The sequence below is a fragment of the Pleurodeles waltl genome, chromosome 7 (assembly GCF_031143425.1).
Source record: "Pleurodeles waltl isolate 20211129_DDA chromosome 7, aPleWal1.hap1.20221129, whole genome shotgun sequence".
Taxonomy (NCBI): Eukaryota; Metazoa; Chordata; class Amphibia; order Caudata; family Salamandridae; genus Pleurodeles; species Pleurodeles waltl.
The window spans coordinates 1,343,954,571-1,343,970,897 of record NC_090446.1 but is presented as its reverse complement, the minus strand read 5'-3'; the positions used below and the strand labels follow the sequence as shown (position 1 = coordinate 1,343,970,897).

At 47.2% G+C, this 16,327-nt stretch overlaps 1 protein-coding gene across 11 annotated transcripts in view; it reads left to right on the top strand.

The window, feature by feature from the left end:
• The window catches only part of CNOT3 (CCR4-NOT transcription complex subunit 3), a 715,873-nt gene that overhangs the window by 135,198 nt on the left and 564,348 nt on the right, over positions 1-16,327 (top strand). For 5 of the 11 annotated variants that reach the window (XM_069200732.1, XM_069200722.1, XM_069200724.1 and 2 more), the window contains one exon: positions 1,322-1,391. In XM_069200732.1, coding sequence (XP_069056833.1) covers positions 1,322-1,391 — 70 coding nt within the window. The remainder of the gene's footprint in view (positions 1-1,321; positions 1,392-16,327) is intronic. The other 6 variants (XM_069200730.1, XM_069200729.1, XM_069200733.1 and 3 more) reach the window with 3 other exon arrangements.

Genomic DNA, 16,327 nt, shown 5'->3' with positions numbered 1-16,327 from the left:
CGGTTTGCCTCCCTCCCTCCCTCCCACCCACGGTTTGCCTACCTCCCTCCCACCCACGGTTTGCCTACCTCCCTCCCTCCCACCCACGGTTTGCCTACCTCCCTCCCTCCCACGGTTTGCCTACCTCCCTCCCTCCCACCCACGGTTTGCTTAACTCCCTCCCACCCACCCACGGTTTGCTTAACTCCCACCCACCCATGGTTTGCATAACTCCCTGCCACCCACCCATGGTTTGCCTAACTCCCTCCCACCCACCCATGATTTGCCTAACAATGGTTTGCCTAACTCCCTCCCACCCATGGTTTGCCTAACTCCCTCCCTCCCACCCATGGTTTGCCTATCTCCCTCCCTCCCTCCCACCCATGGTTTGCCTAACTCCCTCCCACCCACGGTTTGCCTAACTCCCTCCCACCCACGGTTTGCCTAACTCCCTCCCACCCACGGTTTGCCTAACTCCCTCCCTCCCACCCACGGTTTGCCTAACTCCCTCCCACCCACGGTTTGCCTAACTCCCTCCCTCCCACCCACCCACGGTTTGCCTAACTCCCTCCCTCCCACCCACCCACGGTTTGCCTAACTCCCTCCCTCCCACCCACCCACGGTTTGCCTAACTCCCTCCCTCCCACCCACCCATGGTTTGCCTAACTCCCTCCCTCCCACCCACCCATGGTTTGCCTAACTCCCTCCCACCCACCCATGGTTTGCCTAACTCCCTCCCACCCACCCATGGTTTGCCTAACTCCCTCCCTCCCACCCACCCATGGTTTGCCTAACTCCTTCCCTCCCTAGGTTACCCTACCTACCTCCCTCCCTCCCACCCCTCCCTAGGTTACCCCTCTTTTTTCCCCTCTTCTGGCTTTTTTTCTCTCTGGCTTTTTTTTTTCTCTCTGTGGCTCTCTTTTTTTTCCTCTCTCTTCCTCTCCCCAGGCATCCCCCTGCCTCCTCTGGTTCCCCTGCAGTTTTACACCCTGCCAGGCCAGATGTAGCCTGCCCTTTCAACTTTCTTCCCTGGAAGGGTTGCCTGTTCTCCCCTTCTCCCACCGCCCTTTGACCGATTTGCATGCCATCCATGTCCACCTTTTGTTTCCCTGCTATTGCTACTTTCTCTTGTATTGTTGTCTTCCCTTTTGCACCTCAGTGCTATAGCAAACCTGTCTACAAGCTATGGCCTGATTGCCTGCCCTGTCAGTCCGTCCTTGCTCAGTTGCCTCCCATTCTTTGTGCAGCTCAGATTAATGCTCCTGTGAAATTTGGTATAATGCTTTCCTCCACAAGGTGCTAAGGGACATGTCTTTTTCCTTGGTTATAACTTTTCCACCAGGAGAGATCGATCGTTGTTTGAAAAAAGTGTCTGAAGGAGTTGAACAGTTTGAAGACATCTGGCAGAAGGTAAGGTGCTATAATAAAATGAAAGGTCAAGGTCCCAAAAGGCTTTGCTCACTTATACTTTCTGGAACGTGTCCGGTAAGGGTGGACTAATGGGTCCAGTGTGGTTCCTGTCTCCCCATCAGTGGAGACATCCAGCTTGGTGTTGCAGAATGTGTCTTTTCAAGTCTGTTTACCTACATTTTGTTTTCAGGAGGACAGTACATGTGACTAGCTGGAATGAGCCTTCCTGATTGAACATCTGACGTCGAGACCTGGCTAACAGGTGGAATGCTGTATTTGTTTGTGAATGTTGGTTACACTCATTCATTGTGGTTGTGTAAATTGCAATCTGCTGTCAAGAGACTAAAATTTTCTAATTAACACACATAATAAGAATGTTCATTTCTAATAAGGACATGGAGCTGAGGATTGTGCAATCCCTTTCTTGCAGCCATTCATGTTACAGGAAACGATAAAAACCATAAAGTCCGAAGTAGCAAAGAACTAAAAATCTAGGTAGCATTGTAACCTGTCAACTAAGGTAACATGGTATAATATTGTCAGCCTGCTGCTGATTTCGATCAAAGAACTGATCTTGAAGCATACACCGCCAATCTTGCTTCTGCTCTGTAAGCAAAATAAATGAACTAGAATCAAAAGTTTTGTGTCCTACTTGTTAAACAAGAAGGAGAATACATGTAGGACTTGGAGTCCATAGCATCTCTGAGCGCTGAAGCCTGTAATATAAATGCTCATCTGTCATGGTCCATTTGACTGATCTAGCTAATGTGGGCACAGACACAATGGTGAATGTTTTTCTAATTGAAATTAATAACTGACCATCTTGAGAAAATCCCAGCTCTTTGCCTTATAAACAGAAACAATGTGCAAAGAAAACGTACCCAGCCACATAAAAGGCATTTTAAGCAATAGGTTTCTTATTCGATTTGGTTCTCCTGGAAAGTGTGAAACACCGTTTGGTGCTTAAAAAAAAAAAAAAAGAATAGAGGTGGCAAAATGAGTAAGTCAAACATTTTATGCCTAAGAATAAGGATCATTTGTTTGAAATCTAACAAAGTATTGATTAGTCACAGGATGAGATAATACTTGTCTCTGTTTCTATAATAGAATTGACAAATCTTAATTGTTTTAGCGAGAATATTTTAATTTTTTTTACTGTACTAGAGACCAGGATTATGCAATTTCAAAGCTGATGTTCCACAATGGAAAAATGATTTCTCACTAATTTTAAAGTAGAAACATTTGACTGTGGAATAATAGGTCCAGTCAGTGGCCGTATAATATCCTCTATTCTAGTCCCTTACATGTAGGACTTGGATTCCATAGCGTCTCTGTGAGCGCCTAAGCATGTAAAATCAATGCTCATCTCTGTCGTGGTCCATTTGACTGACCTAGCTAATGTGGGCAAAGACAAAGCGGTGAACGTTTTTCTATTTGAAAGTATTACCTGACCAGATTAAGATCCCAGCTCTCTGGTCATTGCCTCATAAGCAGACAAACAATGCAATGCAAACACAAAACTTACTTAACCAGACCCACAGTATGTTAAGCAATAGATCTCTTGTTCGACGTTGTTCTCCTGGAAAGTGTGAAACAAACACCATTTGGTGTAAAACACCAGCGTGCTAAATCAAGGACCTTAACTTTTGACAATCCCCGACTAGACTTTAAATCCAAGACCACCATCAACTAGTCTGTTTTTTCTGAGACAAATCATTGGCTGGCTAAGACTGAAGAAATTCTTAAAATGACAAATGCATTGTATAGGAAAGCATACTTGTGTCCCTGGCGTGCAGTGAATCTGAGCATTCTCAAAAGTTTAGTGACCCCCTGGTTGACCCGCAGTGGAAACAAGCCCAGGTCCAATAGTGGAGCGATGTGTTGATAGTTCTATAGGAAAAGCTTTTCAAGGCTGCATTAAGCACAAAATTAGACATGCAAGGTAAAAAAATCATTGCCTCAATCTTTTACAATTATTCTGCTTAATTGGCAATGTTTAAATAGGTCTAGACTTATTTAATCATTGCAGGTAAGTTCTGTTACTGTTTTGAAAATTGAATCAAATCCATAATGCCAACCATATACTAAGAAAGTGGTATAAGAATGGAGGTGCCCAACCAAGGTAAGTGTTTAAAATCCCAGGGGTTAGGGGAGTAAGAAAATACCAAAGGTAAGTAACTGTAATTCCACAGGCGCCCTGTTGCAGAGTAGTTATAGAGCCGGGTGTCCTATAGGCTAACACAGGACTGTTGCGGTTGGAGTTTTATGGATTCTGGACCCTTCCCAGTGGATCCTGGAGGAAACCATTTTACACAAGGAAGGCTGGAGTGTGCCCTCATCTGTGGATACCCTGAAGACTGGAGCACCTACATTAGGGAGCCCAGGTGCATAAGGCTGAAGTGGCGTCGGAAACCATCATTGAAGTCAATGGAACCTGAAGTTGCGACCCGTGGACCAGATCGGTGGAACCAGAAAGTGGTTTCTGGACGTGAAGAATCTGAAAGAAAAGGGGACAGTGTCCAGACCACTCAAGGATGCCTAGGTGGTGTAGGTAGGCAGTGCCCACCCTCTTGGAGTTGAAGTTCCTGCAGGACAGTGAAGAAGAAGTCCAGCTGCGGAGTCCAGGGGTATTTAGGAGATTCTTGGAGTCGCCCACAAACTGTTGCACATGCAAATAGTAGATGCATAGTGTAGGAAGTTGGCTCTGTATATACTATTTCAAAGTAAGAAATAGTGTGCACAGAGTCCAAGGGTTCCCCTTGGAGGTAAGATAGTGGCAAAAAGAGATCATTCTAATGCTCTATTTTGTGGTAGTGTGGTCGAGCAGTAGGCTTATCAGAGGGTAGTGTTAAGCATTTGTTGTACACACACAGGCAATAAATGAGGAACACACACTCAAAGACTTAATCCAGGCCAATAGGTTTTTATATAGAAAAATATATTTTCTTTATTTTAAGAACCTTGGGTTCAAGATTTGAAGTAAACCCATAAAATGCAAGGTACTTCACACAGGTAAGTTAGGAACTTTGAATAAATGCAATATCCATATACAGTCTTTGTCCACTTTTAAAATAGCTTATTGCCATTTTAACAAAGTGCAAAAATCAACAGTTCCTCAGGGAGGTAAGTATTGGTTAGATTGTGAGGTAAGTAAGACACTTAAAAGTCTCAGTTCCTGGGCATAGGCAGCACACCGTTGGGGGTTCAAGGCAACCCCAAAGTTACCACACTAGCAGCTCGGGCCGATCAGGTGCAGAGGTCAAAGAGGTGCCCAAAACACATAGGTGCCAATGGCGAACACGGGTGCTCTGGTTCCAGTCTGCCAGCGCAGGTAAGTACCCTCGTCCTCGGGGGTCTGGTTTGAGATAGAAAACAATGGAGGGACCCGGTGGTCACTCTAGCGGTGCAGGCAGGCACGGGGGGCTTCTTGGGACAGCCACCACCTGGGCTAGGCAGAGGGTCGCCTGGGGGTCACTTCTGCACTGAGGTTTGGTTCCTTCCGGTCCTGGGGGCTGCGGGTGCAGTGCTGGTTCCAGGCGTCTGGTCCCTTGTTACAGGCAGTCGCGGTCAGGGGAGCCTCTGGATTCTCTCTGCAGGCGTCGCTGTGGGGGCTCAGGGGGGATTGTCTCGGACTCGCAGTCGCCGGGGAGTCCCCCCCCCTGTGGTGTTTGCACCCGACGCCCCGGCTTGAGATCCAGAGAACAGTGTGTGAAGTCTCACGCTTCCGGTGGGAAACGGGAGTTCTTTAAAAGTTGCTTCTTTGTTGCAACGAAGTTGCTGGTGTTGAGCAGAGCCGCTGCTCACGGGTGTTTCTTGGCCCTTAAGTCCAGGGCAGTCCTCTGAGGCTTCAGAGGGCGCTGGTCCCTGTCGGATGCGTCGCTGGTGGCAGGTTTTCGAATCCGGAGACAGGCCGGTAGGGCTGGGTCCAAAGCAGTTGTCTTCCGTCTTCTCTGCAGGCTTGTAGGTCAGCAGTCCACCTCCTTGTTTCTTCAGGTTGCAGGAATTTGATTTCCTGGGTTCTGGGGTGCCCCTAAATACTACATTTAGGGGTGTGTTTAGGTCTGGGGGGCAGTAGCCAATGGCAACTGCCCTGGAGGGTGGCTACACCCTCTTTGTGCCTCCTCCCTGAGGGGAGGAGGGCACATCCCTATTCCTATTGGGGGAGTCCTCCAAAATCAAGATGGAGGATTTCTAAAGGCAGGGGTCATCTCAGCTCAGGACACCTTAGGGGGCTGTCCTGACTCTGGGGTGACTGCTCCTTGTTTTTCTCATTATCTCCCCTGGACTTGCCGCCAAAAGTGGGGGCTGTGTCTAGGGGGCAGGCATCTCCACTAGCTGGAGTGCCCTGGTGCATTGTAACACGAAGCTTGAGCCTTTGAGGCTCACTGCTAGGTGTTACAGTTCCTGCTGGGGAGGTGTTAAGCATCTCCATCCAGTGCAGGCTTTGTTTCTGGCTTCAGAGAGCACAAAGGCTCTCACCCCAGTAGGTCAGAAACTTGTCTCTCAGCAGCAGGCTGGCACAGACCAGTCAGTCCTGCACTGAAGGATTGGGTAATATTCAGGGGGCATCTCTAAGATGCCGTCTGTATTCATTTTGTAATAAATCCAACACTGGAATCAGTGTGGGTTTATTATTCTGAGGAGTTTGACACCAGTGTAGCCAGTATGGAGCTGTGGAGTTCGTTTTGACAAACTCCCAGACCATATACTTAATATGGCCACACTGTACTTAAAGTGTCTAAGAATAGACTTCAACACTGTAGGGGCATATTGCTCATGCATGCAGCTATGCCCTCACCTGTGGTATAGTGCACCCTGCCTTAGGGCTGTAAGGTCTGCTAGACTTACCTATGCCAAAGGCAGTATTTTGTGTGAATGGCATCCTGAGGGGAATGCCATGTCGACTTTTTCTTTCTCCCCACCAACACACACAATCTGTAGTGGCATTGTGCATGTGTTAGGTGAGGGGTCCTTTAGGGTGGCACAACACATGCTGCAGCCTTTAGGGACCTTCCTTGGTCACAGGGCCCTTGGTACCACTCGTACCCTTTACAAGGGAGTTATCTGTGTGCCAGGGATGTAGCAATTGTGGAACAATGGTATTTTTTTTAAGTGAAAGAACATTGTTGCTGGGGCCTGGTTAGCAGGGTCCCAACACACTTCTCAGTCAAGTCAGCATCAATATCGGGCAAAAAGCGGAGGGCAACTGCAACAGGGAGCCATTTTCCTACACATAGTAGTAGATTTTGGAGGACCAGCAAGGTCCTAGTGACTCAAACCTTGGAAGAGGGTCAGGGCAGGCCTTCAGCAGGAGGGAAAGCCAGCCGGAGTCGACGGAGCACCCACAGGTGTCTCAATGGCAGCAGGCACAGGGACGCCTCAACAGCACAACAAAACAGGAGTCTCATGTCAAAGGAGCTGCAGAGTGGAAGCTGATCTTGGAGTTGCAGAGTGCTGGAGGCTGGGGCTTCTTGCTGTCTGAAGATCTCCTTGAAGGAAGAGCAAACAAGCCTTGGCAAGAGCAACTGTTGCTGTGCACAGGGGTGCTGTTATAGTGGCTGCAGCAGGGGCCCACAGTCTCCCAAGTGGATCAGACAGCAAGAGGGACCCGAAGAGTACCACAGACACTAGCTGTGTTGCAGAGCCTTTTGTTGTCCGTGTTACAGCAGGATTCACCATCCGGTCACCGTCTTGAGGTGCCTACATCTGCTGAATGAAGAGGCAAAATCGTTATTAGAAAAAGGGACCATATAACTTGCCCGTTCAAGGAAAAGGTATATACTCCCTATGCGTCTTTAAAACAAGAAATAATGGAATGCTGCACCCCCATAATGAACTTATGCCCACTAAATCACAACATCTTATCAGAACATTCCCACATGGTGACACTTACTGGATGTAATACCACTACTACAGGAAGGCGACTTTTTGACCACACTAGATCTGATTGATTGCATACTTCAGTCGACCAATTCATCCGGCGCATCATCTGTATCTGTGGAAGTCCTCATCAATTGAAAGTACTACTATTCGGTATGGCCACAGCCCAACAAGTGTTCACCGAATGCTTAGCTGTAGCAGCTGTGAGTCTATGAAGTGAAAACATGCATGTCTTCCCTTATCTAGACGATTGGCTGATCATGAGTTACAGCAAACAAAAATGCCTACAAGACACTAAAAACACTTTCAACATTCTGCACAAATTGGTATTTACAATACATTTGACTAAATCCCATCTACAACCGTTCCAGACACAGGCTTACCTTGGAGCCATACTCTGTTTGATCCCAGCAAAATCTTATCCCAATCAACAGAGTCCTCAATCTACAGAACCAGCTGGCTCTTTCTCAACCACATTGTCTCATTACAGTCAAAATGGTGATGCGTCTCCTAGGAAGGATGGCGCATTGCATAGTAGTAGTAGTACCACATGCAAGACTACACACAAGACCTATACAAGAGTGCTTGGCATCACAGAGGTCACAAGCGAGGGGCAACATGGAGCGTCTAGTGTTGGGTTTCACCCAAGGTCTATCAGACACTGTAGTGGTAGAACACACAAAAGGGAAGAGACTTTCAAGAATAAATTGCACAGGTGACAAGAACAGATGCATCACCCTTGGGTCATCATTACAGCACAAGGTCACTGGTTTGCAAAAGAAGAAATTTCATTTCAGTTTGATGGAACTAATAGCCATACAATTAGCTTTCAAAGCATTCCTACCCCACAATCAGGGAAAAAATGTCCTCCTACAGACAATATGACTGCAATGCACTACATTCAGAAACGAGGAGGGACCCATTCATTACAGTTATCTCAACTAACACAGATCATATGAGAATGGGCCATCAAACACAACATCCACCTTCTGGCACAGTAAATACCAGGGGTGGATCTCTCCTTAGCGGACCTACTGAGCAGGATGGAACAACTAGTCCATGAGTGGGAAATTCACACACAACTTCTACAAACATACTTCCAATGGATGGGGAATCCAACAATGGATTTCTTTGCCACCAAAAGAAAACCTAAAATGCCTACCCGTTGCATCCAGGCACCCACACACCCATAATCCAAGGGCAGTGCACTATGGATGAACTAGTCTGGGATATGCTTGTACACTTTTCCACCTCTCCCACTCATTCCTTTCGTGGTCAGGAAGCTCAGACGTCACTTATACTCATAGCCCCAACATGGGTTCATCAGCCATGGTACACAACCCTGTTGGAACTCTCCTTAATACATCATGAGAAACTTCTCAACATTACAGATCTACTAACTCAGTGGGGCAAAGTCAGGCACCCCACTGTAGCACAGCTACAGAATTTGGGTACCTAGAATGATCTCAAGATTCTATGGACAATCTAAAAGAAACCAGAAGACCAACCAAAAGGTGTGTTATACTGCTGCAAAATAGAAGTGTTTTGTGCATTACTGTGCCGCAAACAACATAAACACTTCCTCACCATCTGAACAGCAACTGGTATGTTACTTATTACAACTTCAGAAAGCACGTTTGACATACATATCTATAAAGCTGCAATTGCTGCATACCTACAAAACGGGAAATATCAGTATTTTGTATACCTGTCATTAAACTGCGTACACCTCCTGTACCAGTGTGGAAATTAAACATTGTATTAACATGGCTAATGTCAACAATCAATCTGAATTTGTATAGCGCGCTAATCACCCGGAGGGGTATCCAGGCACTGGGTTCTCTTTGCTTGGGGACTCATTCAGAGTCCGGTCTTGGGACCCTTCCTGAAGGGGGGATGGGACTGTCCTGAGGTGGATGGGTAAGTGTGTTCCACGCTTTTGCGGCAAGGTAGGAGAAGGATCGGCCTCAGTATTGCTACGACGAATGCGGGGGATGGAGGGTGTTGGGTGAGGTAGAGAGACTCAGAGTGCAGGTGTTTGGCTGGTTGGTGGAAGTACAGGTTGATGATGTAAGCTGGTCATTGGTTGTGCAGGGCTTTGTAGGTGTGCATGAGAATCTTGAATCGGCATCTCTTGTTTATGGGAAGCCAGTGGAGTTCTTTCAGGTGTATGGTCTGGAGTCCGTTTGGGAAGTGTCGGGGGGAACGGAACCAGGGCCGCAGACCACCAGGTGTCGTCCCATGGTGAGGTGGTGTTACCAAAGAGTAGTACCCCCGTCTTCTCTGTGTTGAGTTTGAGGCAGTTCTCTTGCATCCAGTTCGTGCCACTGGTCATGCAGAGGTAGAAGTTTTCTTTGCGATGGAGGGGACTTTGGATTGGGACAAGACAAGCTAGATGTCATCTGCATAGGAGATGATGTTTAGCCCGTAGTTTCTTACAATGTAGGTGTTAGTGTGTGGTTGAGTAAGGAGCCTTAGGGGACACCGTAGATCGAAAGGCCGCTATCAGATCAGTTTCCGTGCTGTGCTTGAAGTGTAATCTGGATTGCTTCCAGAAGGTTGTTTCTCTTCAGGTATTCCGTGTGTTGCTTGTTGATGGCCTTTTCAATTACTTTGCCGGGGAAAGAGGGCAGGGAGCTAGATCTGTCGTTTTTTTTTTTTTTAGCTCTTTGGGGTTTGCAGATGGTTTCTTGAAGAGGGTTTTAATCTCTGCATGTTTCCAGGCAGTGAGGAAGAGGTGGCTGAGGCGACAGATGAGTTGAGGATGTCTGTGCGCTTGCTGCTGATGGTACTAATGCTGAGGTTGAACATTTGGTGTGGGCAGGGGTTCATGGGGGATCTGGAGTGGACGGAGTGCCTGATGTTAGTGGTATCTTGTGTGATGAGCTGTTTCCAGCTGGTGACCTTATTGGCAACAGCGGCATCTGTGGGATCTAGAAGGCTGAGGGTGTCATCGGTGCTGGTTTGGGGTTTGAAATTCCTTTAGATGGAGATTTTGTCATGGAAGTAGTCTGCGAACGTGTTGCAGAGTTACTGGGTGGGCGGGATAATGATCTGTTGCTGAAGGGTTCGACAACTCCATGATGATGCTGGAAGAGTTATTTTCTGTGGTTGGCACAGATTTTTATGCGGTTGGCTAAGGTGTTCCTCTTGGTGTCTTTCAGTAGTTTGTGATACTGGCGGACTGCCTAGTCGACTACACAGGTTTCTTGGTGGTGTGCCATATTTTTTTCATTTGTTTGTAGTTGAGTTTGGCAGTTCAGTTCTGGGGTGTACCTGCTGGCTTGTCTGGAGGGTCTTTTAGATCTGGAGGGTTTGTTGGGGGTAACTCTGTTGGTGCTATTGGAGATTCAGGTTAAATGTTTGACAGCTTGTTTGATGTTCTGGAAAGTGTTTGGTGGGGCGGTGCTAGGAGTTGTTGGGTAGGTGAAGTGGACGATTGCCTGGTCTGCACTCCATGAGGGGACACTCTAACTTACAGGCCCAGTAACCCTGGTTCAGTATATTAGGGAACTTACTTGTATGTTAAGCTATGCCAAATGGGTATAAGTCAACCAACTACGTACCTTTTTAAGGGCCCAAGCATATGCACAGGGTCCGGATTAGCAGGGCTTAGAGCATTTCAAAGCCATTACACCAGTAACTGGTAGTCCGAATAGGGGTAAAAGTAGGGTGAAAACTGCAAAAAGCCTGTTTCCTCACACATCAGAAGAAAATGTTTCTTACCTTCGGTAACAACATTTCTGGTAGATACTCGTTCTACTTGCAGATTCCTCACCTACTCCTCCCACCTCACCGTCTGATGAAAACAGGGTTTACATAATAAGCTTCTAGTTTTCTGTTTTTTCACTACATAGCTGACCTAATGTCTTTCTCGTTCTTCCGCCTCAGGGGCGTGGAAAAATGGATGGGAAACTGACTTTGTCACACTTGTGGAGGGTGATTTATTGGGTCGTGACATCACCGAAACATCACTTCTGTTCTCGTTTTGGGTGTTGCATGACTTTAGCACCCCCTACTGTTGTAAGCACTATGGAGAAGCGATTTCCAGGCCAGCCTTATGCCTGGTTCATGCTCGAGTTGAGGAATCCTCAGGCAACGTATCCATCAGAAATATCATTTCCAAAGGTAAGTAACCTTTTCTACAGTGATGCCAAGCATAAATAAAAACCTGAAACATGATCATCTCAGCTGGCTGCTTTACCGCCTGTCTTATCCTGTTTACTGTTTCATACAGTATTATATTGAAGTCCCCATTGCAGCCTAAACTGTAACCGTCATTTGTTAGATCACCCCACTACCCTATCCAGATACCATGGCTCATCTGAACTGGGGCTGTCCTTGTTGATAAAAATGTTGCAGCCTACTAGAATACCTGCACTAAATTCTAGTCTACCATCCTTGTCCACACCATGGTGAATGAGTGGCAAGCCTAATTTGTTATGTATGAATATTGCTGTATCAGTAGTGTGTGTGTGTGTGTGTGTGTGTAGTTTTAGAAACAAAATCTGTGGGGTCTCCAGCCCCTGGCCAGCTCTACAGTTTCTGAAGCCAAGTCTGTTTCTTGTAGCATTGAAAGCATTTACACCATAATTCGTGGTGTAAGAAAGAACATTCTGATGGTACTTTAAACCAGACTCTAGACTTTGTGACTATTCCCTATTAGTCAGACTGGATAATGAAATTTTAAAGCAGTAATCCTGCATGCAGGTAGATGGTGTCTGCAGTGATGTCATTCCACTCCAGAAATGATGAGCAGGACTGTTTTTAAGCGCTACCTATGAAGTCTGACATCAGTCCTTTCTTTGCTTTCAGACGCTGATCCAGAACTTCTCATTGGTCTTCAAGACCAAATTTTCCTTACAAAATTCACCAGTGTGCAAGGAAAAATGTCACCCCATAGGGCAGTTGGGTCAAACTGTGTAGGGACTTTCGCCAACTGAAATCTCTGATGAACCCTCACAAAGATGTTGATGTTTTTGGTTCCTGGGGCTAGAATGTGACTCCAGGTCTTGTGATAACTGCTCCCAGATGAGTCCGAACGACATACGGGACTTGGGTCACCAAACTTTGTCTCCCAGCACAAAAGGACTGTATGACTCGACCTGTTGAAGTCGAAAGGAAGGTCCCCTTCCCGATCGTAGGAAGCTGGCCTGGTGTGTGGTGGACACCTTTGGTATTTGCACCATATACCACGTCCAGGCAACGTCTGGCCCTAGGATTGGATGAGGATCAGGCCTGTTGACTGTATTGAGGCCTCTGTAGTCAACACAGAACCTCATCTCTTTCTTACCATTTTGGGAGTGAGGCTTGGGTACCAGGACTAGCCCAAGTGTGGTCTGAAGGCTCAATGACTCCTTAGTTAAGCATCTTTTTCACTTCTACTTTGATGCATTCTCTGACATGGTCAGGCTGCATATATGTTTTGCTTTCTACAGACACACTGTCACCTGTGTCAATGGTGTGTTCACAACATGTGGTTTTACCAGGAGTGAGGGAAACAGTTCAGAGAACTGACCCAGGAGATTCCTACAGTCATCCTCCTGCTGGTCAGAAAGACAGACATCAAGATCTACTCCCTCTATTGAGCAATCTGTTGAATTGTGGAAGAAGGTCAAGGAGAGGGTCACGATCTTCCTCCTGACCTTTATCAGTGGCCATGAGTGGCCATCCTGTGGGGCTTTTGGGGGTGCCTAGGTCCACCAAGTAGGTGACCTCACCTTTCTTCTCCACAATAGTGTGAGGACCACTCCACTCCACTTATCTTGGAGTGCCCTGGGAGTCACAGACTCCAAGACCCACACCTTTTGTTCTGGCTGGTAAACAGTCAGTACAGCCTTTTGGTCATGCCACTGCTTTTGCAGTTTTTGGCTGGCTTCAAGGTTTTTAAATGCTAAATGCCCTCTTCATGTACTCACTTATCCATTCTGGATTTAAGGCCTAGTACATAATCTACTATGTTGTGGTTGGGTTTGTGTGTGTTTGTGTGTGTGTGTTGGGGGGGGTGGGGGTGTTAGTGAATCCCTAACAAAAGTTCAAAGGGTTGTAGCCCACTCCCTTTTTGGGGTGGGGGAGGAGCGGGGGTTGAGAGGTTGCTCCCAACCTTCTCACAAGGGCAAGTGAAGCCCTAACAAATAAAAGTTCAAAGGGGCTGTAGCCCACTCCCTTTTGTGGAACTTCCCTGTAGGCGGAGGAGACAAGGCAATAGGACATCCCACCGCCTGAGTTTCTCTGGGAGTCCCATGATTATGCCTTTGAGGGTTTTGTTGAGTCTCTCAACTAACCTATTTGTGATTGATAAGGGGTGATGACCTTATAGATTACACCACACTCCTTCCACATGGCTTTAAGGTATGAAGTTGGCACCTTTGTCTGACCCCACCTCCTTAGGAAAACCCACCCTGGAAAAGATTCTTAGGAGGGCCTTGGCCACTGCAGGAGCTGTAGGTGTCATAAGGGGAATTGCTTTTGGGTACCTGCTGGCGTGGTCCACTACCACCAATATAACCCTGTTCCCAGAGGCTGTTGGTGGGTCCAGGGGGGCAACAATGTCCACTGCTACCATCTCAAAGGGTACCCCAACCACTGGTAGTGGAATTAAGGAGGCCCTTGGAGTGCCACCTGTCTTGCCACTGTCTTGACAGGTTACAAAGGAGCAACAAAACTTATTTGTATCCTCAGACATGTGGGGCCAGTGAAAGTAGGGGAAAAGTCTGTCCCAGGTCTTGCTTTGCCCCAAATGGCCTGCAAAGGGAACGTCATGTGCTAAAGTCAACAGAAACTCCCTAATCCTTTGAGGAATGACCAACCTCCTGGTGGCCCCTTGATTAAGGAGGCTGTTTTCCCAGTAGACCCTATGGGTCCCACTGATATCCCCTGCTTCCTGAGCTGCCCTTTCGGACACGGTGGCACACGTTTTACTGGCTGTTCCTGATTACCTCAGTATCTGTTACTCATGCTATTTTGGATGGTGGTAATGCGAATACATTTTCATGTGTTCTGGCTTGGGCAAACCAGACTTCTTAGGTCGATTGACAATCAACAGTGTGGCACTCCTGCTCTGTGCCTGGATGAGGTCTGTGGGCTTCTCTGGGGATGTCCGAGAGCACCTGAGACATTGGGCCTTTCTGCTCTTACCACAAAATTCCACCAACAGTTTTGCTTCCTCCCTGGCTATGGTTTGTTTTTTTCACTTTTACTAATGCCAGTAGACCCCACCCGCTTGACAGTCCAGCATGCCTTTCAGCCCTTGGTAGCCCTGATCGCCAGAGACAAAGCACAGGACTGCAGGGAAAACATACAGCTCAGTCGACTGCCTCTCCTGCATTGGCACACTTTAGTGTGTCCTTGCCTGCACACAGCCACACTGTCTGAGGCAGCATCCAATATTTTCTCCAAAGATGGCAGACAATCACCTCAGACAAGTGGATCCTCCAAATTATACATCTGGGCTATGCTCTACCATTTCGTTCAATCCTCCCTGCCCCAGGCAGATTCCACCATCATCATGATGGCTGACAGAAGACCATCTGTCCGACCTGCAGCAGGAAGTGCAGGCCCTTTTGGCCAAAGGGGCATAGAGGGTTCTGGCCTCAGACATATTTATTGCACAAAACTCAAGCTCAGTGTACAGAAACAGCGGTGGTTAAAAAAAATTAAAAAAATAATTGCACATTATATTTGCACCAAAGAGCAAAGACCGATTTAGACACAGACAGAGCACGGAGCATGAACATGATTTACGGACTTGGTTCGATACAAGATAGTGACAGGATGTTGGTCAGCTGTCCCCTACCTCCCGTACCCCCCTCCTTTCCAATCACTAATTCCTGTATGTGCGCAAATGCCCCAAACCATGTTCTATTTCTTAGGACCTCCCCTACTTTGATATACCACTTGTCCTGCCCTTTGGCATCAGTTCATGTCTGCCACCCACTCCTCTATGCAGGAAGGGGCAGCTGCAACCCATGTTAGTGGTATATTACGTTACCTTCCTGCAATTTCAAAATTGCTGTTACTTGCCCTGTACTCCTTAGTCCGGATGGTGGCCCTGTATCATGCTTATTTCCATAGCCCCGTCCTCAAGGCCCACAGGTGCGACGTGCGAGTCACCGTGGACCAGGAGTCCTTTTGGCCTCACCAGTGCCTCTCTGTTGTTCAAGAAAATATGATTGTGGGTTGCAGTGTACCTTCAGAGGTCAGGGAGTACCAGCCTTTATCTAGTTTGACAATTGGCTGCGGAAAGTGGGCACTTCCTAGGCAGTTGTCAGCCACCTCCAGATGGCGAACCTCCTAACTTTAGGGGGTTCCATATCAGCATACAAAAGTCGCTCATGACTCCTTCGCTGATGCTCCTGTTTATCTGAGCTATTCTTGATACGGTACAATTTTGTGACTTTCTTGGAGCAGGATCTTTAGGCTGTGATTCTGATGTTTCCGCCTCAGTCCTAGATCTTTGCAGATGACTCTGACTACTGAGCTTGTTGCCCTCCTACATGCTGCTTGCTAAACGTACCCAGTGGTACAGGCAGGCTCTGCCATGGGACCTTATGTCCCAGTGGGCACAGCATCAAGAGAATCTATTTCCATAATTGGGAAAATACTTTAAAATTTCTGCAGCTGTAGATATTGGACTATAGTTGGGACAGTGACAGACCACTCTTCTTACCGTACCCAGATCTAATATTGGTAATAAATGCGTCCATACTGGGTTGGGGAAGCTGTCTGGGAGAGGTGGAGATCAGAGGCCTTTGTTCTCCTCTGTTCTCTTAGCATGAAGTCCTTTCTTCTATCAAAGAAAGGCTTGTGCAGCTGCTCACAGGCAACAACATAGCTATTTGGTACTGCAACAAAAATGGCTTAGGGGGTTCCTGTGCCTGGAGGCTCAGCACCTCTGGAAATGGCTGTGCTTCCAAGCCATCCTCTTTGTTGGTAACCACCTAGCAGGATCTCTAAATATCATGCCAGATGAACTCTGACACTGACAGTGGATCACAAATGGGAGTTGTACCCAGATGTGGCACTGGGAGTCTTCTTTCAATGGGGGAAAAACCCTGGC